The 27094-nt window shown below is 40.8% G+C and overlaps 1 protein-coding gene across 1 annotated transcript; it reads right to left on the bottom strand.

Moving 5' to 3' along the window:
* adamtsl2 (ADAMTS-like 2) lies at positions 1-27079 on the bottom strand. Its single transcript, XM_044025536.1, has 19 exons — positions 27008-27079; positions 15354-15472; positions 14500-14642; positions 14307-14382; positions 13917-14019; positions 12668-12813; positions 12148-12271; positions 11972-12052; positions 11725-11900; positions 10682-10985; positions 9414-9768; positions 8348-8451; positions 7122-7248; positions 6793-7006; positions 6432-6587; positions 3144-3314; positions 2243-2419; positions 1476-1620; positions 1-311 (listed from the first exon to the last, which is right to left on the bottom strand). Exons 2-19 carry the CDS (start codon positions 15456-15458, stop codon positions 184-186), a joined length of 2835 nt encoding a protein of 944 aa, XP_043881471.1. The 5' UTR covers positions 15459-15472; positions 27008-27079; the 3' UTR covers positions 1-183.
* Between the last annotated feature and the right edge of the window lie 15 nt (positions 27080-27094).

Genomic DNA, 27094 nt, shown 5'->3' with positions numbered 1-27094 from the left:
TCAGATTTCATTCATTTAAAATATCCAACTTAAAGTGGGCAAACATAAATACAAGTTACTGGAGTAAGCTTTATAAAAATTGATTTTTAGCTCTTTGTCTTCCGCATTATTCACAGTAACTGCTGTACAAGTAAACATAGCCATATATGTCGTCATGTTGGAGTTGGGTGGAGAGAAGCTGGACTAGGAGGGTGGAGGTCGTATGGCACGGCACGAGTGGCAGCATGCCTTGCTGTAGTACCAGTGGCTGCACAGGTTCACTTTGAGAGCAAGCAGGCAGTTGGTGGAGGGGCGATCCTGGCAGCTCTCATCTGGGATGCAATCAGAGGGAGTTAGTCAAAATAATTTCTTTTCTTTCGATTATTGTGTTAATTACTGACACCTACCTTACTTTAGCATAAGATAATTAAATTCCCTCTTTGTTTTTTAATAACAGACCTGTCTACCAGCACACACCCGGCCTGTGCTCTCATGGTGCATGACAGCAAACCAGATGTAGCTGAAGTCGAGAGCCAGAGGAGAAAATGCATCATTTTTCCCAGTGGTGTGAGGTCTGAGCTTTGACAAGAGGGCCAATGGGGAGGGGATGGGATGTTAAGGTTGCATTTTTTATATAGTATAGTCCACTATTGGTAGCTGTTCCACAGTTACAAAGAGAAAACAGAAACGGACAGAACCCTCTATCCATATTCAACCTTCATTTGGCTCATTTTGTTCCACTGTAGCCTGTTAAAGCCAGCTTTGTTCACAACTACACCCCATTCCCACAGTTTACAAAACCTAATTAAGCCCAAAATGAAATGAGTTTTAAATCAGCATTCACTCTCAGGTTAAATTACTCTGTACTTCCTTAGGATTGTATCAGCATAACTTTGACCACAGGGCCTGGGAGAACATGCTATTTACTTCTTTGTCTGCTTAATTTCTGGCAATGATGCAAAGTCCTGCATCCTTTTCACCGCAACGCTACAATGCACATTCATTTTCCAACCATAAGCGTAGTCATTAGCTATGAATGTTTGTGGCAAAACTTACTTGTTACAATATGGGACAGTGCTCGATTTTTTAAATTTCATCAATCAGATCAGTGGTAAGAAGGTCAGTAACCACACCTGAATGATGGCGGTAGTCTCTTTCTTTCTCCAGCACATTATAGTCACATTTCATTCACAGGTGAAAACATACTAAGCTCTGGCAGTAAGAATAGTGTTAATTTATTTTATTTTTACAGCGTATATCTGGGTTTAAAAAATCCTGGGTGTACCCACTAATTTAAGTGTGAAGGAGGCTGTACTCACCCCAGCTCTAAATGTCTATTAAGTTCTGCACTATCTTCATTCATTGACACGAAAAGCAACCTCATACCTCGATCTTTTCAGGCATTCGGTCCATCAACAGCTCATATTGTTTCTGTTTGTTCTAAGTGAGACACCTTTGGCCGTGTAGGAGAGAAGGGAAGCTCCCTATGTTGTTACCTGGAGGCTCCGTGGGGCAGGCCTGAAGGGTGCAGGTCTGTTTGGCCACTGGTTTGGTGAGGGGGTCGCAGCCTCGGACCAGCTCTCTGCCCTGGTAACACTTTACGTCCCTCATCCTCACTCCAACACCGCAGGTCTTGGTGCACTGAAGACACACACACACACACAGACCACACACCTGTTGTTCTGACTGATGCAAAAACATTTAATGTGTCAGCTCTTTAATGATACAAATATATCATTTGAATTTATTGTTGTCTTAAATCTATACCCCTATTCATTGGTCCTATGACTCAAGGTATTATGTCTCAAGAGTTTGAAGATGTCAATGTCCTATGTTCCTAAGGTAATGTTTTGTCAAAGCTGCTATGTCCTCAGGGTCCTATGTTTCCGTTGTCTTAAGTTCTCACAGGTACACAGGTGTCCTCAGTGTAGGATGGTCCAAGATATATTGCCCGCAGGCTGCTATGTTCCCAATGTCCTATGGTCCACTGTCATATTTTCACAAGGCAATCTGTGATCAAGGTTGTTGTATGTATGTATCTCAGTTGTATGCATGTTGTATGTTCCCTAGTTTTACTGTACAGGCCAGATAATGTCAAATGTTCCAGATTTATATGGGCCACTCACTAAATATGATATTGGTTGTTAAGTTAACTCATCAAATGGGTTTTCTGTTCCCTGGTACATGATACCTGGATACTATTCATGAAAGACACATTAGAAAGGGAATCCTGGGAACAATGCTGTGCACTTTGTGACCTCACCTCTGACCAGGGAGTTGTGTACCATTTGAAGCACGGCCTCTCAAAGCAGGTGTTTTCCTCATCTGGCTTCTCGCTCCCTCCACATGCTTCATCGTCAAAGATCTGAAACTTTCCTCCATTGATGCCGACACACATGACGCTCCTTTGCTTCACACCACGACCACAAGTGGTGTTGCACTGCAGAGGGGGAAAATAAAGGTACTGAATATCATATCTGAATTAGAAGACACCAACAATCAATCAAGACAATCAGTGACTGTATATAAAGACAACCAACGACTGGAAACAAAGATGGCTGACACAGTTCCACCCTCTTCCCACTGGCAGTATGTAAGATACAGGTGGTGACATTGTTATCTGTGCAGTAGTGATCATAGTGTGGAGCCATGGTATCGTGGTCCCATCTGTACATCCACTAAACCAACCACGAGTCAGACTCAGGTGTCACTAATAACATCAAAAAATTAAAAATTAAAGAAACATCGGAAACATCTATTTGATTTTTAGTTTGATCCACGTCTCATCTGCTATCGTGACGGGCTGATAAGTCATCCATCTTTTTTTACAATCATTGTGTTAATACAATATAAAAACATTAAACTGGGAGAGAAACCAGAGATTCATCGATGGGTGACATGTCAAAACTGTGGGAAACTTAACAAACAACAAATGAATTAACTAAACAGTTTAACAGTTTAGAATTAAATTTACATATATTAAGGCAAGGTCTCTTACAGAGACAGAATTGTAAGACACCAATACCTAAAATTTTAATCCAAAACAAATGGTCAAAGTGTGTAAGAAAAATTTAAAATTTAAGAAGATTTAGAGTTAGTAAAAGGGTAAATGGAATAAAAAGGAATAAAATCTTAAAAAGGTAACAACATGATTTGGGCCTCACCCTCTCCCAGTCTTGGCTCAGCCAGTGTGGAGCACAGTCCCTCTCCCCACAGGGATGGACGGCCAGCGGCTTGTTTTCCACAGAGCACTGACTCTCAGGGACCACGCGACCGTCCAGAGCCTTACAGTACACATGACGCACCATCTTCCCCTGGCCGCACGAGCCCGAGCACTACAGCATGTGGTCAGAGGTCAGGATACATTACTCAGGAGAGGACATGTCAGTGTCAGTTTTGATTATGAAGTCAGAGCGGATCACTCAAGGCACTACATGAAATTAAATCAAAGTTTACGACAAATGTTCCTTTAAAACAGCAGCACAGGTCAATCTTTTAAGCTTACACATTGTTATAAGACAGGATTATTTCTAATGGACAACACAATTTAAGTTTTTATGAGAGCAGTGTCATTAGTTTTGATGTTCAGTCTTAAATTCCTCATGACCTGGATCTCCGAGCACGAGTAGTTTCTGCATATTTACGTATTTCTGGTGAAACAAGCTGCGAGGGAAGGTCTTGTTGCCACTTGGATTGGTGTTTAGAGTAGTCAGTAAGGCTAAATGAGGGTTACAACACAGCTCAAGGTGGTTGTGGAGGACTTATCACCATGTCAGTCACCTGCATTCATTTCTTAGTTTATTAAACAGGGACCATGACCATCTCTTGCATTAATCACAAGAGAAAATATTCTTTCTTCCAGATTGTAACTCTCTAAACTAATTTCAATCTGCAGTCCTTGAGACACAGTCATACGTTACACATAGAACAGTATGGTAAACAATTCAGAGCATAGATGCAGGTAACAATAGTACAGTATAGGATAGTTCTCCCCATGTGTGCGTGGGTGTTCTCCGGCTTCCTCCCACAGTCAAAAACATGCAATATGGGGATTAGGTAAATTGGACAATCTAAATTGACCATAGTTGTGAGAGTGAGAGTGAGAGTGTATGGTTGAATGGTTGTTTGTCTCTTTATGTGGTCCTGCGACGGACTGTCCAGGGTGTACCTCACCTATTGTCCTATGTCAGCTGAGCTATATATACATATATATATATAGCTCAGCTGACATATATATATATATATATATATATATATATATATATATATAGAGAGAGAGAGAGAGAGATACATACATATACAGTGCTTAATTTGATGGTAATTAGTATACTCAAATACAAGCTGAGCCATCAAAAATCTAAGGGGAATTCTAAGCATTTAAAATTCAGTAGGAATACTGGAAAAATGTCTCTTTAGATATAATTAGGTTGTGTGTGTAGCTGACATTTAAAGCAAAATATATGATTAAAACACTAACATGTGGGACTTTGTAATATTGGAAAAAGGGAAATGGCCCTTTAAAGTTACAGTTTGTGGTATTTCTAGGGTTATATTAGCAAAAACAAGAAGTTGTGAGAGAGAAAGAGCACTGAGAGGGGTCATATTTATTATGCTGCTGAAGAGCAGCGACACCTGAATCTACGTCATGAAAGAAAACAAAACACCGCGCCGAAAACTTGTTCGTGGCAGACGATGGACGATAACAAAAAACATTGCTGTTACCAAGTGTGATCACTGATGAGGGACAAATGTTGACAAACTGACAGTGACTTTGCATGTTTTCTGCTGAACAGGTAATTTCACACACTTATTTAAATGTTATGTGTAGTTTTATATCTGTAACTAGAACACAGGGCAGTGTTTGTGTTTGTATTTCATGGTTATAGTTGCTAATGAACATAACATGAGCCAGTATTTAAATATTCCTATTGTCTCCTACAGCTGTGAGAGATCACTGGCAAAGAGACAACGTCTTCATGTCACAGCACCAACACTGTCCAGCACTGGTCCTTCAAATGGGACAGATAGGTAAGTTACTGAAGTTACGCAGTAATGTATTATAAGAGAAGAAGTTTACGTCCACACGGTCTTATATGAAAGTTGTATTTCCTAATGTGTCACACACTATACATTACAGAGAAACTTTACAGTTCATCGGCGAGGCATCAGAGTGTTTAACAAATTCTTTGCACTTTATGTCACTGTTTTTAATTATATAAAGTATGAAGTATATAAGTATTTTATTTTTAATTAATATCCTTCTTTTTGCAGCTTATATCAAATGATTATCGTAAAGCTTTACATGGAGGGAAATATGTTTACTGACCCTGTAAACAATTTGGTGTTATTTTATAGCTATAATTCTCTGAACACTGTGTCCTTTTGTTTTATGTCCTGTTTACCTCAATCATGGCTATATTTTACACGGCTGTTCTAAACTATTCAACTGTTCAACTTTACACATACTATATTTTCTTGTGTTCTTTTGTTTTGTTTCATTCAGATCAAATGCTTCGTCTTCAGTCGTCCAGTGTATGAAGACAGAATTGTGCTCGCTGCACTCGACTGCAAGGTCCGCTGGAACAGACCAATGTTGAAAACCAAAGAATGTTAAAATGTGTCTTTACATCTGAAATATTTCCTGTCACTCTAGAGAGAGTAGAGTTGGTTCTGTGTCGGCTACTCTGCAGAGGTCTGCAATTGTCTACATCCACTCATGACCTAATGTATGTCCACCTGGACCATAGGTGTTGAGTGGACTTGCGTAGACTAATGTGTTTTTCATGATGTGGATGAACTGAATCTTCAAAATAGAATCATTTGTCTTATATTCTTGGCTCATTAAAGGATACAGATGTGTTTTATCCCACTCACTAATACAATAGACAAACGTCTATCAATAAAAAGTTTTACTACACCACTGAACATAACAAACTGGTATATCAAAGTATAATAGAAATATAAAGTTACATGTTTTTACAGTTGGCAATTTCATAAATAATAATAAAAAAAATTTGACCTAACATTAGCAGTTGCAGTGGGAACAATTTCACAGCATGTGAGGAACATTTCTCAGCTGCTCGGGCCGTTTGCCTCCACACGGTTGTAAATTAGACCTTAAAGTTTCCAGACTTTGACTTTGAGTGGAACATCACAAACTACATTTGTCTGTAGAAGACAATAAAAGCTGTAAATTCACACTGTGTAGTACAGACAGCTGTGGACAGGTGAAACTATCAATCTTACAAACATTAGATGGAGGAAAACGCGTTAAGAACACAAGGAATTTGTTTTACTGAATGACTCAGACATGGGTTATGATAATAATCATTAAATCAACATAACTGTCTTTTCTTCACAGTGGAGGAAAAAACACAATTTGTGTTTGGATCAAGATTAAAATAACACACAAATGATCTGTATGTGTACTGGTATAGTGTACAGACACTTACAGGTCCCCACTCAGACACAGTCCAGTGGCGTTCACAGGGCGGTCCTGTGCAGTTTTTGATGATTGCTGGTTTGGTCATCAGGTCACATGGTCTGGCCTCGTCAGAGCAGCGCACATCACGGGTCACCTGGGCCTTTCGGCCACATTTAGCAGGACACTGGATGGAGAAGCACAGAGACAATTTAAATGTGTTTTAGTACAGTAAACATGCACTGCAGCTTCAGATACCTGAAGAGGAAACAGGTTCATACCTATGTCTGATGCTTTAAAGTATTTAAGATGATAGATAGATAGATAGATAGATAGATAGATAGATAGACAGATAGATAGATAGATAGATAGATAGATAGATGGATGGATACCTCAGTCCATTCGGCCACCTCCCACTGTGGCCCACAGGCTGGGCTTTTGCAGGCTCGTCTCTCCATGGGTCTCTCCAGGTCGACTATGGTACACAGGTCGCTATAGACAGAGCTGTCCAGGCCCGGAGACAACATCTTCCAACAGCGAACCTGCCGAAACTGGAAACCTTCACCGCAGGTCCTGGAACACTCGCTCCAGCTGCTTGCCTCCCACCTAAACATCAGATCAATGCAAAATAAGGTTCTGACACACACTGTTTAGGAAGAGAAGTAAAAACAGCTTAATTACAGTTGATTTTACAGTATTTTTTTACTCCAGTGGACTGTACCTGGGCTGACATTCTCGGCCAATACAGAAGTCGTGGACCGGCTCGGGTCTGGTCAAAGCATCACAATACATATCGTGCACCTCGACACCATCATAGCGAATACATGTGACAAAAGACTTTGAAACTCCTGGATGGAGAGCAACAATTGATTAGAGAGAAAAAGAAACCACACAAAAGAAAAACAGTTACACCAAACATAATGAAATGTTTTCATGTGATGAGAAAACATAAAGAGTCAACGGAAACATTATTAGCTCTAGCACTAGCCTGAAGTGAGTCCCCACCAACTGCAGAGAGTAATGTGACTGAAATAGCTCTGTATATGGCTGTCGTGTTTCTTTTCCCTGTGTGTATGTGTCTGCATGCAGGTGTGAGATGGGTTACAGGTGGGTGCATGTTTGAGTGAATGAAATGTGTGTGAGAATCTAGGTGGATCCTGGGAGCTGATTGGTCCTGCACACGGAGGTTCTGGTATAAGAGGCCTGATCATCCCAGCTGCAGTGGACTTCCTTGAACCACTCACAGTCAGCAGACATTTCTGTGCTTGTTTTTAATAAACCTTTAAAATGGTTTGTTTAGTTTGTTGCTGGTGGTTCTTTTGGGAGTTGGTATTGTTACACTCAGGTTTTTCTCCGAGGCCTGCTCGTAACAATGGTGTGAATGCACAATAAGACTATAATTAAAAGTTTGGGTTACATTTACAATGTTACAGAAACCTGCAGAACAATAGTATCAACAGTATCAATTCTGCGTAATGTCATCAATTGAATGATGTGAATTCCTGTGATGCCAGCACCATCATGTTTAATTATTTTATATCATAATTTTATTTGGAAGAGTGGGGCAGGTCCTTCTGAGAGCTCATCCACTGCATGTCCACCTACTAAACTTGCAACCAAGCTGGAAAAGAAGTGAGCAATGAGGGAGCTCTCGAGCTTCCCCTGCTTTATTATAATTTACAAAATAGACCTCATGTTGTATTGAAAAAACTGAAACTACTGATTGGGACCATAAACTCCTCAAGAAAAAGATCATTGAATTTATTAAGCTTTCAAGCTCAGGACCCAGAGACGATGTCCATTTCAATGTCCATTTCTATACAAACTTAGATCTGTATCTACTCCTAACACTAGCCCTGCGTTGGGTTAATCAGACAGTTATGAGACTGTCATGGAAATACAACTTAATTATGTAACTGCACATTATGTAAGTTTGTTTGAAAATACCTATCGAGCATGTCATGCTGCATGGCTCCTGAGACGAGAGTTTCCAGCGGTACATGTCCGCAGCGCTCAGTTTCAGGTTCTTCTGATGGAGCCTCTGATTCCCCCTGACACACACACACACACACATACACACAAACTGTATAAGGAAAGGAAAACTGTGTTGCAGAATTTATCTTTGTGACACAGAGGAATGTTGGTGAAAACGACTGGAACATGCTGAGGTGATTCCATGTAGACCCACCCTTTAACACTGTGACTAGATTCACCCTGTGACTACACCAGCCAACACACTCCCTTACTCGCTGAGACTGTCTCAGCTGATTTGCAGCCCTCATCCCAGCAGATACACTTTTTTTTCATTGCATAACACTAAAAGTCCTGTGGACATTCTTGTCGTGAGGATTGTCATTCTCCATCTGCCAGACATTTATTTGAACAGCTCTTTGAGTTATCCCTCGCTGCCGCCTTTTCCTCCCCCAGAAGTGACTACAGTCTGACAGCTCACTTTCCCCTTCGCATCATGTTTTACATATTTTTGTTTTTAAATCAGGCTATATCACTGCTGTTCTCAGAGGACAGACATGTTATTGGTTTTATAGTGGCTGGCCACCAAACAGTGAATACATATACAGTACATATAAATGTAAAGCCTGAACATACACAGTATCTATCTTTCTAGCCTGTACAGTACACCCAAAGTACCTATACACATATTTTATTGCCCATCTGGCTCACTGCTTTACTTCCTGTCAGTCAATCTGTCGTCCTGATTTACTGTATCTCTTTCTGTTTGTCTATTGGATGACTAATGGTGGACTGTCTCACTGTCTATCTTCTCTCTGAGGACACTTTCAGGCTATGGAAGAGTTTCCACACTGTCCATAGCCTGGCCTGGAGGCTTGTCTGAGCACAGAGGACTGGTGTGACCTGAAAACATTCAGAAGTAAAAAAGCCTGACGGAAACCAAGGAAATATGTTCTATATAATTTAAAATCTTAGTTTAATATGATGTCCTGATCTGTTGGATTATCTGGTTTTGTTGGATTAATTTGTCTTGTTGGATTACCTGGTTCTGTTGGAGCGGTTGGAGCTCCTCCCACCACCCTGCACTGTTTTGTTCTGGTACAAAGTGTCTCCACTGTCATTGCGTTTGCGGCCCAGTGTGTATTCCATTGTCTCATTAAGACCAAAATCTCGCTCCAGACTGCTTAGCTCTGCCTCTGGTGGACCCACCTCTGGCAAGAACAGGCTGCCGCCCTCAGTCAGCAGTTGATTAGTTGAAATGTTAATGAGTAGCTCATCAGGGCTGAGTTGGCCATCCAGCAGGACCCTCCAGATGAGATTTGGGGAATCTGGTCCTGTGTCCAGGGCTTCAACAGCGGCAGGGTTGGCCGTGCTGCCTGGATGACTGCTGTTTCCTTCTGATGGATCAAAGTTGCAAAAATCAGCTGTGATTGGAAACAAATCAAACAAAATCAATCAAGTACAATGATGTAACTATAATCACATCAGGTAAAGATTGTGACTTTACATACAAAACTCTAGCAGTGAAAATTATCATTGAAATTTTGATTTTGCTCAGCACTCAGTATCTGTCATGTGATACAATTTCATGACAGTGTATGCTGATGCAATGGGCCATCTCACAAACATGCAGAAAAATGGAGAAGGAAGAGGATCAGGGTAAAATCTGTCCTATTTTGGCTTGTCTGCTAACAGGCCACTGAAACAATACAGAGTCCAAACAATACAGATAATACATTTAATCTGTAATATGTGGGACATTTAAGGTTTTTTGAAGGTACTGACACACAGTCAGAGCTGAGTGCGCTGTGTGTGACTCCTTCGTTAGGAATCTGGGTAGCTTGCTCTCACTGAAAGTATGGCTAGTGGGAACAGTACAGGGAAAATTTTAGCTACTCAACAAAAAGCTCATGTAATAAAATCTGTGCCATCTTAAGAATATGCTGGAAAATTGTCTTTATCTCATCATTAGACAGCTTCTTCCAACTAGAGACTGACATTTGTGTCACTTTACAAGCCTGTCTTTGTCTCCCTGCAAAGTGGTGATCCACGGCTGCCTCCATCACTAAGCTCACTTGTGTTATCTTGTGACTTTGGTGTTTGAAATCTTTCATTTGGAGTCACACAAGCTTACCAAACAAGGCACCATTAGCCCAGCAGCTCCTTTGTCCCTCCATGAGTTAAAAATACTTACTTAAAATTACAAACTTCAGCTTTCAGTTAGAAAATGCTTGTTGCAAGATCACTGGTAATTAAACTCCTTAGCAAAATGTTTACTGACATGATAGACAGGCAGTCTATGATCCCTACCTGTGAATTTTGGGGCAGCCGCTCCATCCGGGTCACAGTCAATGGCTGCCGTTTCCTCATACACCTCATTAGTCTCTGGACCCTTCTGTCCGTCTGTGCCTCTCGGCTCGAGCTGGCCCTGAGGACTGGACTTGTCATAAACACTGCTGTTAGGAGACAGCAAACTCCCCAGCTCCACGGACGCCTCACCAGCTGAGCTGTCTGATCCAGTGTAGACAGGAGGAGGTGGGATGGGTGGCAGGGAGTCCCGCAGAACAGTGTATTCGTAGGTGATGTATGGAGTGCGACCATTCTGGTTCCACACCTGAGCAATGAGAAGAACATGAGTCAAGTCTAATTGATTTCACTGAACAACGATATGATGCAGAGTCCTTAAGAAAAAAATGTGAAGAAATAAACCGGTGGAGTCACAGCAAGTATCTTTCAGGATCTTTGGGTTCCAGCATCCTGCAAGAAGCGCTACCAAGCATGGCCTATGACATGGATTTATGGTCACTGTCAGAATCAAGGCCTGTTCTCTATCAGCCTATGTGCTCAGCGCTGCGTCGCCGTCTCAATCACGTCTGAGACATTTCACAATTAAATGTCAATACTACAGATTTGACTTTTTGATGCAGGTCAGGTTCTGAGCTGCTGCGTCATCAAGACTATAATCACAAATGAGCATCTTATTGCCAGGGAATAACTGAGTTGTGAGTCAGTAGTCTTTTTCACAGTGATCTTTTGTGTAAGAGTTAGGCCTGGTTCACCCTAGATGGGTGGTATGTGCCTCGCTGCTGTGTCCAGTGACTTGTCTTCAGTATCTGATTTATCTCAGAGACGAAGAAAGATAGAGAGATAGAGAGAATCTGCCCTTCACCTGTAATACAATGATTACAGCTGCTAAAATAGATAATGTTCTGGTGCAATTATGAAAGCTTCATTACAATGGTTATATGACATTTCTGCTGATAGATCCACCTGAATTCTACACACCGGCCCTTTAGGGAGGCGGCGTGGCCAGTCATAGCATGTGTCATAACATGTGCGCGGAAGAGTCATACCAGGATATTGATAGCCTGATCAATGGGGCCTTTAGCAACAATGTACTCGATCCCAGTCTCGTACACGTCCATTGGTCTGCGGTATTTGAAGATGGTGCCAGCAGCATGAAAGTTTTGGGGACTGTCCACTTTGTAGGCCCCATTGAAGAAGAAGTTTCCAGCCTGGTCTGTCACAGCTGTTCAAGAATCACATTAGAAGTTTGAAAATAAGTGTTGTTAATCTTTTAGACAGCAAAGAAGTACCCACCCAGAACGTCAGCCGATTTCTTCCTCTCAATGATCTGAATGTCCCATGATCCTTCAGGTATTTGAGTTATGAAAGAGTAACCTTGATGGGAGAGAAGCATTGGTGAGCTTTACCTGCAATCCCCCAGTTAATTATTTTTGTTTCATTATTTATTTTCAAGAAAAAAAGATGCTCACCCAGCGTTGTGGCCCCACGCCGGAAGTTTCCTGTTACTCTGCTGCAACTGCTGCCATCGCCCTGACAGACCCCACACTTATCCAATGTGTTGGAGGAAAACAGCACACCATCGCATCCAATTGGCTAAGAAATGGAAGATAAGAGGTAAAATCTATCTATCTATCCATCTATCTATCTATCTATCTATCTATCTATCTATCTATCTATCTATCTATCTATCTATCCATCCATCCATCCATCCATCCATCATATGAACAAGAAACCAGTAACAATGATTTAAATAATAACAAAGTGCACATATTTATGGTGTTTGATGCTTTTAACGCTTTCATCTGCAGAAGGAAAAGCCCACTACAGTTTATTAAAAACATATATTTATTGATACTTTTACTGACCACTGCAGTAACTATTGGTGTTTATTTAAGTTATTTAACAAAATAAGCTGCTTAGGCATTGAACTCATCTTTAAAATACCTGTAGGAAACAGTGAATACAAACTAAATGAGAAGCTGCACTCACCTCACACTTACCGTCCACGCAGACACCATGGTAGCTGCTGTACTTGCAAGATGTGCCATCCCGTGCTGTCACCATTAGCTGCCTCTGGCCATCGGTCGTGGTGCAGTGGAGATCACATGGATTGCTTGAGATGTGTACGTAGTCATCTATGGAGGGGAAGATATTTTAAATAGTGAACATTTTTGCTTTCACTTTAATGATGTCTTACATAATGTGGCAGAGATACACAAGACATAGAGACATAGAGAACCAGATGCCTTGTGAGCATAGTTGCTCACATCCAATATTTGCTGTGTACTACTACGTATACTACCTATGTTACTGGAGTATGGAACTACTAAATGTATTATCCCAGTCTAAAAATGAATGTTAAATATGCACTGCTTCAGCCTCTGTGTTGCTATGTTTCTTAAAACAACATAGATTTTATATTTAAGAGTAACATATAAGGTAAGGAGTTATGGGTGGGAGTAATGATATCCAGCGAGCTAACACTGCCATCCAGCGAGCTAACACTGTTCTGCCATCTCAACAAACGTTGTGACTACAACAGAGAATTGAAACTGTGTAGGCTACAACTAATCACATGACATGTATACATGTTGGAGCACTGCAATGTGCTGCAACTACAAACTTGCACTTTGTAAATAAAATCATAGCAATACTGAGGGAGGTTTACGTCTCATATAGTGGAAACTACTCTTCACTTGAATATGGCATCTTGTGGATTTATTTCTAAAGGGACACAACAGTTCACCACATGGACACAGGATATAAAGCCAAGAAGCTTCAACTGGAGTACACACCAACCGACTGGTTTCAGCAGATTTTTTATGACGACTGAAAGACTGGGGATCACACATTTAACAAGAGAGCCTGATGAGGGATCACAGACTGCATGATTTGTCAAGCCAACTGACTGAAGCCAACTAAATGCATCAAACTCTCATGAGACCATGTATACGAGAGCGAGCAACAGTTTAAAAGGTAAACAAACAATCGTCAGTGTTGTTTTGATAATTCCATTTCGTCTCCTGGCACCATGTCCTGTGTTCCACCTACTTTTTTCATTGGCTATTGGCAGCATGTATTTGCAGTTGGGTCGGTAATCAGTACACACTACTCGAGTGCTTCCAGAGTTGGCTCAAACAAACGTTTGAATGACTGTGTCTGAGGTCGGTCAGGTCTGTAACCCTCACTACTGTTCTGGACACAGGAGCTGTGAGTGGTTGTCAAGGAGTGTTATTACCAGGATACAGAGGTTTCCACTGATAGTTCCTCCCATTGTAAAGCTGTGAGTTGAAGGACCAGCACTGCTCCTCTCTGAAGCTCCTCCCACTGGTAGGACATTCCTGCATGGCAGAGAAACAGCACAGGCTGTTGACAGACGCCTGTTAAGACTCAATACAGTTGTACAGTGTGTCACAAAAATAAGTGTTAATTGTGGTTTTAAGTGTTAATTTGTTTGTTTTCTGAGCATGGACGATCACTCTGAGCCCTGGATTTACTTTCAGACAGCCACATGCAGTTACGCCTCACAGCTGCTCACTGCAGTCACAGCCTGCTGCGGTCAGCTGCTCATGGCTGGCTCTTTTTTTAATACAGAGGAGTAACGAAGTGTTGAGAGTCTGTGACTTACTTTAGTGTTGCACAGGTGATACTTCTTTGCAGTTCCTGTGCAGGTCATGTTGTTTTTACCAGTGGCAACTTTCTTTCTTTGGACACAAGGTAGACATTTAAGAAATTAACAACAAGGCAAAGAGATGGCAGAATACATAGTCCTAACAAAAAAGCTGCACAACTGTTTATGTGTGTATGTGTGTGTAGCTGACCTCTGTTTGAGGCAGTGCCTTTCCTGTGACATCACTCCACCTCCACAGGTACGAGTGCAAGCGGTCCACTTGGCCCACTCTCCCCACCAGTATGTGGTCACCTCCAGCTTCTCCTCCAGACTGTTGGAAGCCACACCCTCTTCCTACACACACACACACACACACACACACACGTTTGACATTCATGACATGAGGGGACATTGCATTGACTTGCATTCATTTCCTGGAGACTTACTCTAACCATAACCACAATTACTACTGGCCTAATCCTAATCCTAACCCTAACCCTAACCTCAATCTCAGCCTAACCTTAAAACATACCTTCACCTTAAAATGTAGTAATTACGTTATGGGGACTTGCTTTTTGTCCCCACAAAGAAGACAAGTCCCCATAATGTGACTGTGTAAACAGGTTTAGGTCCCCACAACATTAGTAATACCTGGACACACATTCACACCGATGCAAACATATTGCTTGTTGTTTCTGACTCTATCTCTGACTAAGAGACAGAATCAGAGTAAAAGAGCGTCTGAGCATTTTGTTCTACAGCTCTAACGTACAAGGACGGTCAAGCATTTCACACATTCCCGATGTGCAGGCACAGCATTAATTCAGGCCAATGGCTGCTTTCCCTCATATGGACAGATTCATCAGAGCGACTGCTGGAATGTGCACTGAGCTTCTTGTGAAAGGTGTGAGACAGAAGCTTTGAGACAGGGCGAGAGACTTTGGAAATACCAGACAGAGAGTAAAAGACAAGAGAGAGAGAGACAGACAGACAGACAGTATATGTATACATATATAAATCCAGCCAATGAGTGAACAGTGATGTCGACATTTGTGAGTTTTCTACCTGGGTCCCCCTGGTAGACAGGTTCCCCACTGACACTGCCAGTGTCAGGAAGCCCAGCAGGACCACACACATCTCCCCACATCGTTCCTGTGACGACAGCCTCATCCTGGTGAGTCACACTGAAAAGAAAGAAAAGAAAAAGAAAGAAACATAGGTTTAATCATTTTTGACAACAAAGAGAAATACTTGGTGGCTGAAGAAACTGGTATCAGTTCATCACTGCAAGAAAGAAAGTGAACCTTAACCGGCTCAAGGAGTGTAAGTGGCTGGTTTGTACAACTATATGGTTTGACTATGAAGTATACTATAAGTATATTAGGCCGATAGCTCTGGACTCACTTATGTATTGGAGGCTTCAACTCTGCTGATGAAACACTGCTGATTCTTTTGACTGGGGTGAAGTTGCACATTGCCAAATTTCATTTGGCGGATGTTGACAAACGTTCAACTTTCTAAGTGGCAGCACAAGCTCCAGCCAATTAAAGGTACAGTGTAAAGGATTTAGCAACATCTAAAGGTGACGTTGCATGTTGCAGCTGAACGTTTCTAACCTCACCCTTCCCTTCCAAACATCATTAACTCAAAAGACGTGTAGTTTGTCCATTAAAACATGGTGGTCCTGTAGAGAAGACCTACTACTAATGTAAATATAAGGGCTGTGGTAATAAAAACAACAATTTATACATGTAGGTGGTTGCACACTCGAAAAACAACAACACAAGTACTATTTTATCTCCCATTTCTTTAAGCACAAACAGTTTCCCATGTCGCCTCCATTTTGTCAGACACTATATTACCATCACTTTTCCAACGCTGCTAGTAAATACAGCGTCCTGGCTCTGACACTAATAGAAGGCTAAAGATAAAACTAACTATGGTTAAATGTGCTTGCTTAAGAAACTTTTGAAAATATCTATTTGAATGTCGGTCAAGCAGCTGCCACAGAAGTCAGTCAACCCATTCTTTAGTATGTGTGAGGGGAAAAATGATAAATTTAGATTTATAACCTCCCTCTACAGTGGGAATATTAACCAGTGTTGGTATTATTAGTGTAATCTGCAGATGATACATCACTGACACAATGGACACAGAGAAATTAACATTATGATGAATGGAGAGAGTAGCTAGTGATGAGTCTTTAACAAAAGGCTAAAGGATTTGAAAGGAAATATCATGACCACTAATAAGTTCCTGTGGTATTTAAACCCATGTTCAGGGACTTGTGGTGAGCTTTGGGTGAACGCATACTGCTGAGACTTGTGGGTGTTTTTCCATGCCTTCTCAAAATCTCCAAATTTAAACTTCTGCAGCTTCCAAACCCACAGAAGGGCCTGATGTTTGAGTTTATTTAGTGCCACAAGAAAGCATTTCAGGGTGTAATATTTCCTTTCAGACTCTTCTGTGAAATCTCTCACCTTCAACAATGTCTGTGGGTGTTGGAGGATAAAATAGACTCAGAAAACTGATTTGTTTTACTTATCAAAAGTCATTCAATGAAATATACATAGACTTTCGCATGAATATGTTTTGTAATCGTCCATTTCCATTTCTGACTGGAAGTGAAGTTTGCGTTATTTCTCCCACCACAAAGTTTTAGGAAAAGAACAAAAAGAGTAGTGTGGGCAATATAAGTGGACACCCCCCATTCTTAGTTTGTATTACGTGTATACTATATTCTCATTCTTTTTATTTATTTGTTATCTGACATTTGTGCACGAGGCCAGCTAATATTTGCAGTAGTTTAAAATGTGTATACAATGAGTAAAACTCTCACAGGCACTTTGAGGCAGCTTAACAGTGCTAACAGTGACAGTGCTAATTATTACGTGGACCCCCCAGCGATGATGTGCTTGTGTTTCTGTGTTTTTACAGGTGAGCTAAAAGTATGTTGAATATGAAGTTATGACATGAGCATACAGAGTGTGTAATAATAAGATACTGTGATGCAAATGTGCGCTTATATTCAGCGTTTTGCAAGTGGAGTGAATGGATTACAATATCAAAAGCATAACCTACTGTCATAAGAGTTGTGTGAGTGTGCCAAATGTTAACAGTGTGTTAGCTAAGTGTTTAAGCACACGCTCATAATTATCATTAATGTTAGTTTGGCAGGAAACGGGACTGGTTCGTTTAATTCATTCATTAATATGATACGTGGACCCCCCAGCCAGCCTGCATGTCGTGATGTGCTTGTGTTTCTGTGTTTTACAGAAGTAAAGGATTTTATTCTCTTGCATGCCTGAGACTATTCCTTTGTGCAACAGTAGCTTGCGGTGAACAGATGAGTGTTGGTCTACTCTTTGTTTGATAAGGTGCAGGAATGAATAGTTCACAAGCAGAAAATTGCACACACAAAACAAAACACTGATTATAAATGTATGTTGGGCAGCCTGGTAAATAAAGACCAAGCTTTACCGACAGTAAACCTCTTTTCTTTCCTCCAGTTAGCTGTTCATTATATATCCACAGTGTCACAGTGCAGCTCAGAATGTCTTCATCTGTCAATAACAACATTCTACGCACAACATAAACACAGCAAAGTGTTTCCAAAGCAGCAGTTATCTGTCTCACATCATTGCCTTCATTGCATCAGATATGTATTTTGGAGTGTGTACTAATATGTTCTCAATTACAGCATCAGATCAGATGTAATTCAATATGCAAGCACATCAGAGTGAAACAATGTCATGTTAAGCTAAGGGCATTTTCTCAGACAATGTGCATCAGATACTTTAATGTGCTGGCAGTCCACACTGTGCTGCTGGCAGGTGGAGGGTGACACAGACACACTGTTGAGAGCCCACAGGTGCTGGAGAAGGGGAGCTGGATGGCGGAGGGGCCCGAGTTAAAGTTAAACAAGCCTCAGTATGCTGGAAGGGGAAAGGCAAGTTTCCTACAACTTTACACAGGTGGACCTTTGTTTGGCTGTGCTATATGAAGGCAGACAGTAAGGAAGTGTAGATGTCTGCATGTAAAGGTTAACATGAACAGGCACAGACACACAGGAAAAGGAGTGTACAGGTCTACACAGGAATTTATAGACTCAGTGAAGTCTTTGATTCAGAGGAGAGTCTGCAGAGTGGCTCTTCTGTGTGGTTTGGATTCACAGTAGTTTCAGGAGACAGAAAACAAATCACTTTGGATCACTCTAAATGTCCTGATGTGACATCATATTCCTTCTCTGTGTGTCGTTAATGAGCCTCTGTTTTAGTAGCTGGTCTGGTCATCTGAGGACTATTGGTGTCTCTAAACCCTGTATATAAATATGCTGCATTCAAATGGAGTAGTTCAGCATGATCACTAAACAACATGTCATATTCACCACCTCTTCTGTGAAAGCTCTGAGATCATGATGTCCTGTAAAAAACTAACCACATTGCAACGACGAGTTCACAAGTTACACTTGAATGCAGCCATCGATGCAGCAGGCAACACGTCCACATGCTGTCCAAAGTGTCTGATTTTATGGTCTGTTTTCCTGTAGGCATGACCAACACACAACACACAACACACAAGCATGATCACATTTGTTTTGTTTGCTCAGTTGTGAATTTTGAATTTTTATATTTGTTCCTGCCACTTTTAGTTGTTTATTGCTGTATATCGTACAATATCACATGTTTGAATTCAATCCAGACAGATGCACATGCTTCATACATGATAGATGATGACTCAAGATAATCTCACACACTATCATGTGTTTTAGCATCTCTATTGTTCATTTATTGTTTCTAATTTGGATTATTTTCCCCATTTTTTAGATTTCTTTACAGTGTAGGCCAGGGATGTCAGACTCATTAGTTCAGGGGCCACATAGAGTTTTTGTGATCTCATACAAACAAGAACTCCAAACTGTTCCCTTTGTTTTACATTTAATGAAGTATCTTTTTACAAAACACATTATGATCAACGTGAAATTTCTTGAGAAAAACAAGTGCAATTTCAACAATATCACGCCTAAGTTACATAACAATTAACAGATTAGGGCTGAAACAATAACTCTTACTCGATTATTAAATGAATTGTCAAATATTTTGATAATCAATTACTTGGCTTTTTTCATGATTAAAACAAGATTTCTGATTTTTCAGCTTCTTAAATGTGCATATTTTTTTCATTTCTTTGCTCCATAGAACAAAGAAATTCAAAACTGCATCATTTTGGTTTGTGGACAAAACAAGACATTTGAGGACATCATCATTTCCAGGTTTGACAAACACTGATCAACATTTTTTAATGTTTTCTGACATTTTATGGACCAAAGGAATACTCAATTAATCAAGAAAATAATCGTTAGTTGCAGCTCTATTACAGAAATTCATCGCATGGGCTGGATTATACTCTATGGCGGGCCAGTTCTGGCCCATGGGCCGTACGTTTGACACCCCTGGTGTAGGCAGTTGTTACCAGTGCTGGAACAGTGACATTTTCACTGAAGGGACATGCACATGCAGATCATTTTCTTTCTGAGGGTTAGGGTTAGGGTTAGTCCCTCTTTCTTTCTGAACTGTGATTGGATCAAGTCTCCGGTCGTGGGCCAGATTTACCTAAAACTCAAAACAGAGTCAAGAGGAAGTGCAGAAGTTGATTTCGATCATGTCTAAATGTTAATAACCACATAATATCCCAGCTTACTATCAAGAAAAAAGAAGTGTGACCATATTTTCAAACCTGAAAAGTTTGAGCTTTCAGTGTACAAATGCACATTTGTGCTTATGCATTCAAAAACGTGTTTTATTATGAATTCATTCAGCACAGAGAATGTGTTTATTTTGGTCAAATGTGATTGATATAATCCGTGATATAAAGCTGCATTTTCATTATTTTAGTTCATTTAACTTTTCAGTCAAATGGGTAATTATCCTGGTGAAAAGGAAAATAAGGAAAACTGCAACACTTTGCTTCAAGAATGTATGACTGGCAGCAGATAACAGACAAACACAGCTTGAATTCGTTCATGTGGTTTGTTTGTTTATGTTTTTGTATTGGTTATGTAAATGTAATGTTTTTTAAATAGGTTTAAAACATAAACACACAAAAAATAATATTAATGAATGATTAATATTAGAATAATATAAACATTACAGAAATCAGACGCTTTACTGCATTAGTAATAATAAAAAAACACCACACAAATTAGTTTATGGGTAATCTATTGGTACCAGGACTGACTTTATATGTGTAGTTTTCTTCTTTCATGTGTGACTTGCATCTCAGAAAAGTATCACATCAATAAACATAACTATTTCAATCATAGGATATACAGTATTATCATGGGTATATACTGTAGTCTACATGCATGTAATTTACAGCACTTGCCAAAGGTATTCTACCCCTATCAATTGTATTTTGCCTACATTTAACTACATATTTGATTTTTAAAGTAACACATATATAACAAATATAACAAATATTTCTTGATAGAATTTCGTGTGACTTGTTCCAAATAACCAAATCACCACCACCAACAGTATAGTTTGAAGTAAAAGCTGTGGGGAAACACAGAATCAGCAAAGTCTGGAAGGTCAGTGTTTATGCCAGAAAAGGTCCTAAATAGGTAACACATACAAGAACACACATGCACACAGAGAGAGACAGACAAAACTTCTAGGAAAAGGCTCATAGTACATCCCGTGTCCTCAGCTTAGTTAAAATAAGCAAACATCTCGTCTCGCCCTGTTTGCAGTCTGGCTATTCTGGCACTAAATATTGGTGACAGGTGTCTTAAAGCAGGCGCTGCCGCACCTGGATTTCATTATCCAACCAGACACAGCTGGAGCCCAGCCAGCTGCCCCACACACACACACACAGTCTGACGCAGCTTCACATATGCAGGCATTTTTTTGGTCAGTGGCGTGAGTGACTGCACACACACACACACACACACACACACACACACACACACCACACTCATGCTCCAAATGAAGCCACGTGGTCGTACTACTGTGGCCGACAACAAATACATTTTGAGACACTTTTTTCTCTCCTGTGGGTGTTTTGGGATTTGTGTGTTTTTGGTTTTGCGTCATTTTGTTGCAGCATGTTTCTGTTGATGCATGTGTTTTGGCTTTCTGCAGATCGTTTTTCTTTTGCAGTGCGTTTCTCACATTGAATTTGTTTGTGCTTTTGAATATGCAGCGTTTGAATCTGCATGTGTTTTGTGGCATTGCAGTGCGTTTGTCCCGTACAGACCTGTATCGTACAGGTATGCAAACTCCCTAGCATGAATCTACACACACACTGCTGCTCACGTACATTTAAGTATATGTCTTCATTTGAAAGGACCGTCATAGACACGGTGTAGTATTTTGACTTAAACACACTAAATCTATATCTGGTCAATGTGAAACTTGACATAATTTAGGGTATTTTGCTGCACTTAACTTTTTAGTTTTAGTTTTGCTTTTGACAGATACACATCTAACCAATCAGAATGCACAACTGGAACAAACAGGACAACTTAAATTTATCTGACCGAGATCCTTAAGTCAGTCCTGAAGCTGTGAAGTGGCACAGTTTGTTCTCTCTTCTTCAGTGTTGACTGTGCCCAGGTATTTCTTTTCTTTTGCTTTTTCTTCAAGGGGCTAAATGAAACTTCCAAAAATAGCGGAAAGTGTGTCTGTAAGTGAACTGCAGCCTCATCCCTGTGAGTGAGCATCCAGGGCTCCAGCCAAAACAGTGACAATATGTGCACTGATGAGGTTTTCACTCGTCTCTAGATTCCTCCCTCTAGTCTCACTCGATGTTAGTCACATTGCTCTTTGGCCCCTTTTGCTTTTAATGCTTTTATGGTGTTTTTGTTTCTGGGTTTTTACTGAGCCGCAGTGTGATACAAAAATCTTGAGAAGAATTTTATTGCTTTTGAGTGACTTTTCTCTACACCTGCGACTGTGCAGCCGCGTCTATGTGCGTCAGAGTGAAGCAATGCTCACACATGAGAGACAGCAGAGAGTGATGGTGGACCAGAGACCTCGCCAGTTGTTTATAGATATCAGACCACTCATTTGCTAAGCAATCATGTCGCGTCATGATCTGTTCATCCATTGGCAGTAAAAAAAAGTCTTATTACGTGAATAATCTTATTACAGCGCCTTTCAATAAATTAATGCTGACCACATCTGTTTCTTCTCTTTTAGTTACAATGTAACATCCAGATCGGTTTGTCCTTTTGTCAGCTTGTTTATTTCTAACTGGATTTTGCTGCTTTTCTTCCTTGAGCTAATGGCTAGGTATGATTAAAATTGCTGCGTTAACTGAAGAATAAGACATTTTATACTTACTGCTGATGAGAGGGCAACAGGTGGTTTGCATTGTGAAAAGAAAAGACGCATTGACAGCATCAAACTCAGCATTCACCCCACTTTTCTCCACCTCTCCAACTCATGCGCAAACCTGGAAACAACCCACTCACTCCACTTCCACACTTACTGGTAATTACATCGTGAGGAATGCGAAGAAAATAGGTGCTGAGTTTTTGTTATCAAGGCGCCGACATCACTGTGAAGACCTCCAGCAACCTCACGGCTTAGCCCAGGGGTGTCAAACATACGGCCCGGGGGCCAGAAACGGCCTGCCAGAGGGGTCCAATCCGGCCCACAGGATGAATTTGTGAAAATTTCACATTACAATTACAATCTAAATGTTATGTAGAATACAATATTTTTCACTTCCTGTGACTAAATGTTTGCCTGTGTGGGACATCCAGTGTGACGTGTAAATGGAAAATTTAAGCATGGTATTGTTGAAATTGCACTTATATTTCTCAAGAAATGTCATGTTTTGTAAAAATATCCTTCATTAAATGTAAAACAAAAGGAGAAAAAAACAAAGGAGTTGTTGTTCATAGGTTATTATGCTATTAGTTTACTGGTCCAGCGCACCTGAGATCAAACTGTGCTGTTTGTGGCCCCTGAACAAAAATTAGTTTGTCTCCCCTGGCTTAGCCCCTCACTTGGAATGTCACCATCCATGTCACCTAAGGCAGAGCTCAGATATTCAAAAAGAAGACTCACAGGAGAATGTTGGCACAGTCACGTTATCAACATACGCCTTATCCTAAACACCCACGTTTTCTGCTCCAATACTGAGGACTTGGTCTCCGGCTTCGTCTAAAACCTTGAATCCTGTAACCCCTCTTTTACAAAAAGTCAACACTACACAATGGCTAAATAACTTGACCTGTGCCCTCAAGTGTGCTTGTAGAAGAGCAGAGCATAAATTACATGTATCTTATGAAATCTTTAAAAGGCACCTAAAAACTTACCATGGTAAAGTAAAGAAGTCTAAATCCCAGCACTATTACAATCTAATCAAACAATCTAACAACAGTGCACACAGTCCACAAACTCTTTTTAAAACAATTAACACCATCTTGAGCCCCACCACCGCCACAGTGTCCTTCTCTCCCAAATACGTGAGGTGCCAAGCTGACACATTTCCATTGCACCTCATTAAGGAGGTTTTCAGCGTCATTTGCCTTCTTACATTAGCCATCATTGCATAATAACTAGCCTTAAACCACTGGAATTGTCTGCTTGTACTAGTTTCAAGCAGACAGTTGGAGAAGAAAAGAAGTGACGTTAGTAAAGGTTTTCCATCGTCACTAAGCACATCTTCTACCATTGTTATGCAGATGACATTCAGAAAGTCAAGACATTTTCTACAATTTAACAACAAAACTAAAGTTCTTTTATTTAGTCCGGTGGCCACTACCTCAAACATGCTTTAAATGTGCTTTACAAATAAACTTCACTTGACTTCAGTTACAATGTGTGTGAGTTTTCTCTGGGTTCTCTGGTTTCCTCCGTCCAACAACAACATGCACATTTGGGATTAGGCAAATTGGACTCTCTGAACTGACCGAAGGTGTGAATGTGAGAGTGAATGGTTGGCTCTGTGATGGACTGGTGACCTGTCCAGGGTATACCCCGCCTTTTGCCCCCATGTAGAGAATTACGTGGTAGAAGATGAGTGAGTGATTGATCACTATACAACAAAATATCATAACAAATGTGACTTGAAAATTCTAGAAATGCACAACATGAAAAGATTCCTCCTGGCTCCTGGCTCTCAGGACAAAAGTAAATAGTCCCTTCCTCCTCCCTCACCACTGCTGTCCTCACCCTGACAAACCCCTGGGGCCTGGTCACACTGATGTTGTTGTTGCACTGGCAGCCTCAGACAGACAGACAGACAGACAGGAGGAGTCTGTCGTGCTCGGACAAAAAAAAGTCCAGCAGACACAGCAGATTCATTATTATAGCTCTGATTGTATGGTGTAACCTGGCTCCACTGTATTCTGAATATTGCCTCTCTACACACACTGTGAGCCTTTTTCAAAGATGGAACAGTAATAATTCATCACCTCATATTTTCTAGAGAACTTCAGAGCAAGTGGGTTGCCAAATAAGTGTCCTGGTCTGTGTTCAGGGTTGTCACTTCATTAAGAGGAGCCAGTGACTCCACATGCTTAACCATCCATTCACTGGACTGGAGACACTTTGGGGATCCCTTGTGAAGGCATGAGATGGAGCCAACACTAGAACCATGTTTAAGTAAGGAACACTTGACTACATTAACTACTCCATTTATGTCATTCATATGGGACCAGAAGGAAGCCCTTATTTATGTATAAGCATTTATGACATAAAAAGAGGAATGACTGTCCGGAGAGAACGGTCTTCCTTCTATTGCCTGAATGTGGCGTGGTTGCAGGTGGACTCATGTTCCATAAACCAAATGTTTCAGTCTTTTCCCTCCGTGGCAGTAGTTTCTCACATAGAGTGCAGAGTGAAATGGACTGAGGCTGTTTTCAGCCTCTAATGTACAAAAGAAGAAAACAGACAACATACAGACAGAGGACTGGGCAGCTGGACAAAAAGAAAGGGAGGATGGATGATGGGAAAGAGACAGAATGAGGTGGAGAACGATGTATAAACTCTGAGGACGAGAGAAAGTGAGGCAGACTGAGAAGTTGAGTAGAGTTCACTGGTGTTTAGTTGCTCCTGGGGCAAACGGAGGCTGAATGTGTTTGCTCAGACTTGAACTCTGACTTTATTGACAGGCTCTTCTTGGCTTTTCCAAGAATGCAACCTCTCTCAGTATAATAAATAAATAAACATAAACAAGATACAGTGTTACACAATGACCCACGTCATCATGGACTGTGCATGTAAGAACTGAGCTAAGTGTCATCAAGAGTTGACAGAGAATCCAAACTATTGAGAGGTTGACCAGAGAAAGCATGGCTGCAAGTCAAAATGTGCGTTTTGTCACTATAACAAAACTGTGCTGGAGAAAGTGCATCTCATGTTCATTAGAGGTCTGACATTAATATAATCAATTTAAAAGTGTAATAATCAAAGTGAAGGCTGAGATGAGGCAACCTGATAGGAGAAGGAGGTGCACACCACATGGGAGCTAACACACGCCACACCATTCTCTGTCTGTAACCTCCCCTCTCAGCCTGATTCCACTAGAAAATAAAGATAAATTAAAAAATGAATGCATAATAAATAAAGGCTGAGCCCAAGGATGGATGTTCTTGTGACTCAGTGGAACCTGATGATGACAGGTCAGATCTGCCAAGCAGCAGAACACAGTTGAAGGCCATACATTGTGTTTGTTGTGGTGTGTGAGAATACTACATTTAAACACATTCTTAACAATGAAATTGTTATTTCTGCAAAAAGCACCACAACCTAAAACATGTTGATAGTACGACTAAAAAATGTGTTTTTGCAGAAAAGTGCAAGAGCAGCACGTGATCCAGGAGACTGGATTGTTGTGAGATGATGAAAAGCAGGTCACATACCCTCATTTACAACAGTGAAGGGAGAATAAGTCTGAGTAACACCTTAACAGGAAGAAAACTGTTCAACTACAGCTTTTAGATTAACAATGAGCTGAATTAGCAACTCTCATACAAAACTGAAGATTATTGCAGGGCTGCTTTAGGTTTAGTTTAACTGACATAAAAACATAATAAAAACTTTTCAAACAGGTTAAACTCAAACTTTAATCTTGATGACATCAAATTGTTTGGCCTGCACATCATTAAGTCAGAACACTCTGCAGACAGAGGACAGGGCCTCTGGAATTTAATACAACCAAACTGATCACCAGCTTTAAAAGGGACTTAAACTACACTTGTCTTTTTGTGTTTGTAGATTTTACAGTAAAAGAGGAAAATGTTCTGAAAGTGAAACTTGACACTGGACCTAGAGATTTTATCCTGTAATTCTCTGCTGCAGTTTAGAGCCACAGAAACCACAATCCACAGTTTGACAAGTAGCACTGGCACGAACATTCACTCACACACACACACGCACCCATGCACGCACACACACACACACGCACCCATGCACACACACACACACTTTTGAAAGACAGTCAGCATTATTTTGTGGATTTGTTTTGGTCTGGTTCAAAACACAAGTCTCATTGGCTCGAGTGTGCCTCGTAAACACACACAAACACACAGCAGAGAGGGAGAGAGAGAGAAACTGAGGGAGGGATGGAGGGAGAGGGAGACAGCAGAGGCAAACCACACCAGCACATGTAGACATTAAAACAGCCAACACACACGCGCGCACACGCACGCACAGTCTGTCTCAAATACTCACAGAGTAGGTTTCAAATATTTACTTACTCACCTTGCCTGCAGCAGTCCAAGGGCGTCTCACTCTGTTATGAGGATGCCACTCAGTATGTGTGTGTGTGTGTGTGTGTGTGTGTGTGTG

The sequence above is a fragment of the Solea senegalensis genome, linkage group LG5 (genome assembly GCF_019176455.1).
Source record: "Solea senegalensis isolate Sse05_10M linkage group LG5, IFAPA_SoseM_1, whole genome shotgun sequence".
Classification (NCBI taxonomy): Eukaryota; Metazoa; Chordata; class Actinopteri; order Pleuronectiformes; family Soleidae; genus Solea; species Solea senegalensis.
The sequence above is the reverse complement of the archived record's forward strand: the minus strand, read 5'-3'. Positions and strand labels throughout refer to the sequence as shown.

Coding starts and splice junctions, on each gene's coding strand:
- adamtsl2 (XM_044025536.1), bottom strand. CDS start 15,458: ATGAGGCTGTCGTCACAGGAACGATGTGGGGAGATGTGTGTGGTCCTG. Junction 9,769..10,681: donor GGCTGCCCCAAAATTCACAG/GTAGGGATCATA, acceptor TTGATCCATCAG/AAGGAAACAGCAGTCATCCA. Junction 1,621..2,242: donor ACACAACTCCCTGGTCAGAG/GTGAGGTCACAA, acceptor GTGTGTCTTCAG/TGCACCAAGACCTGCGGTGT.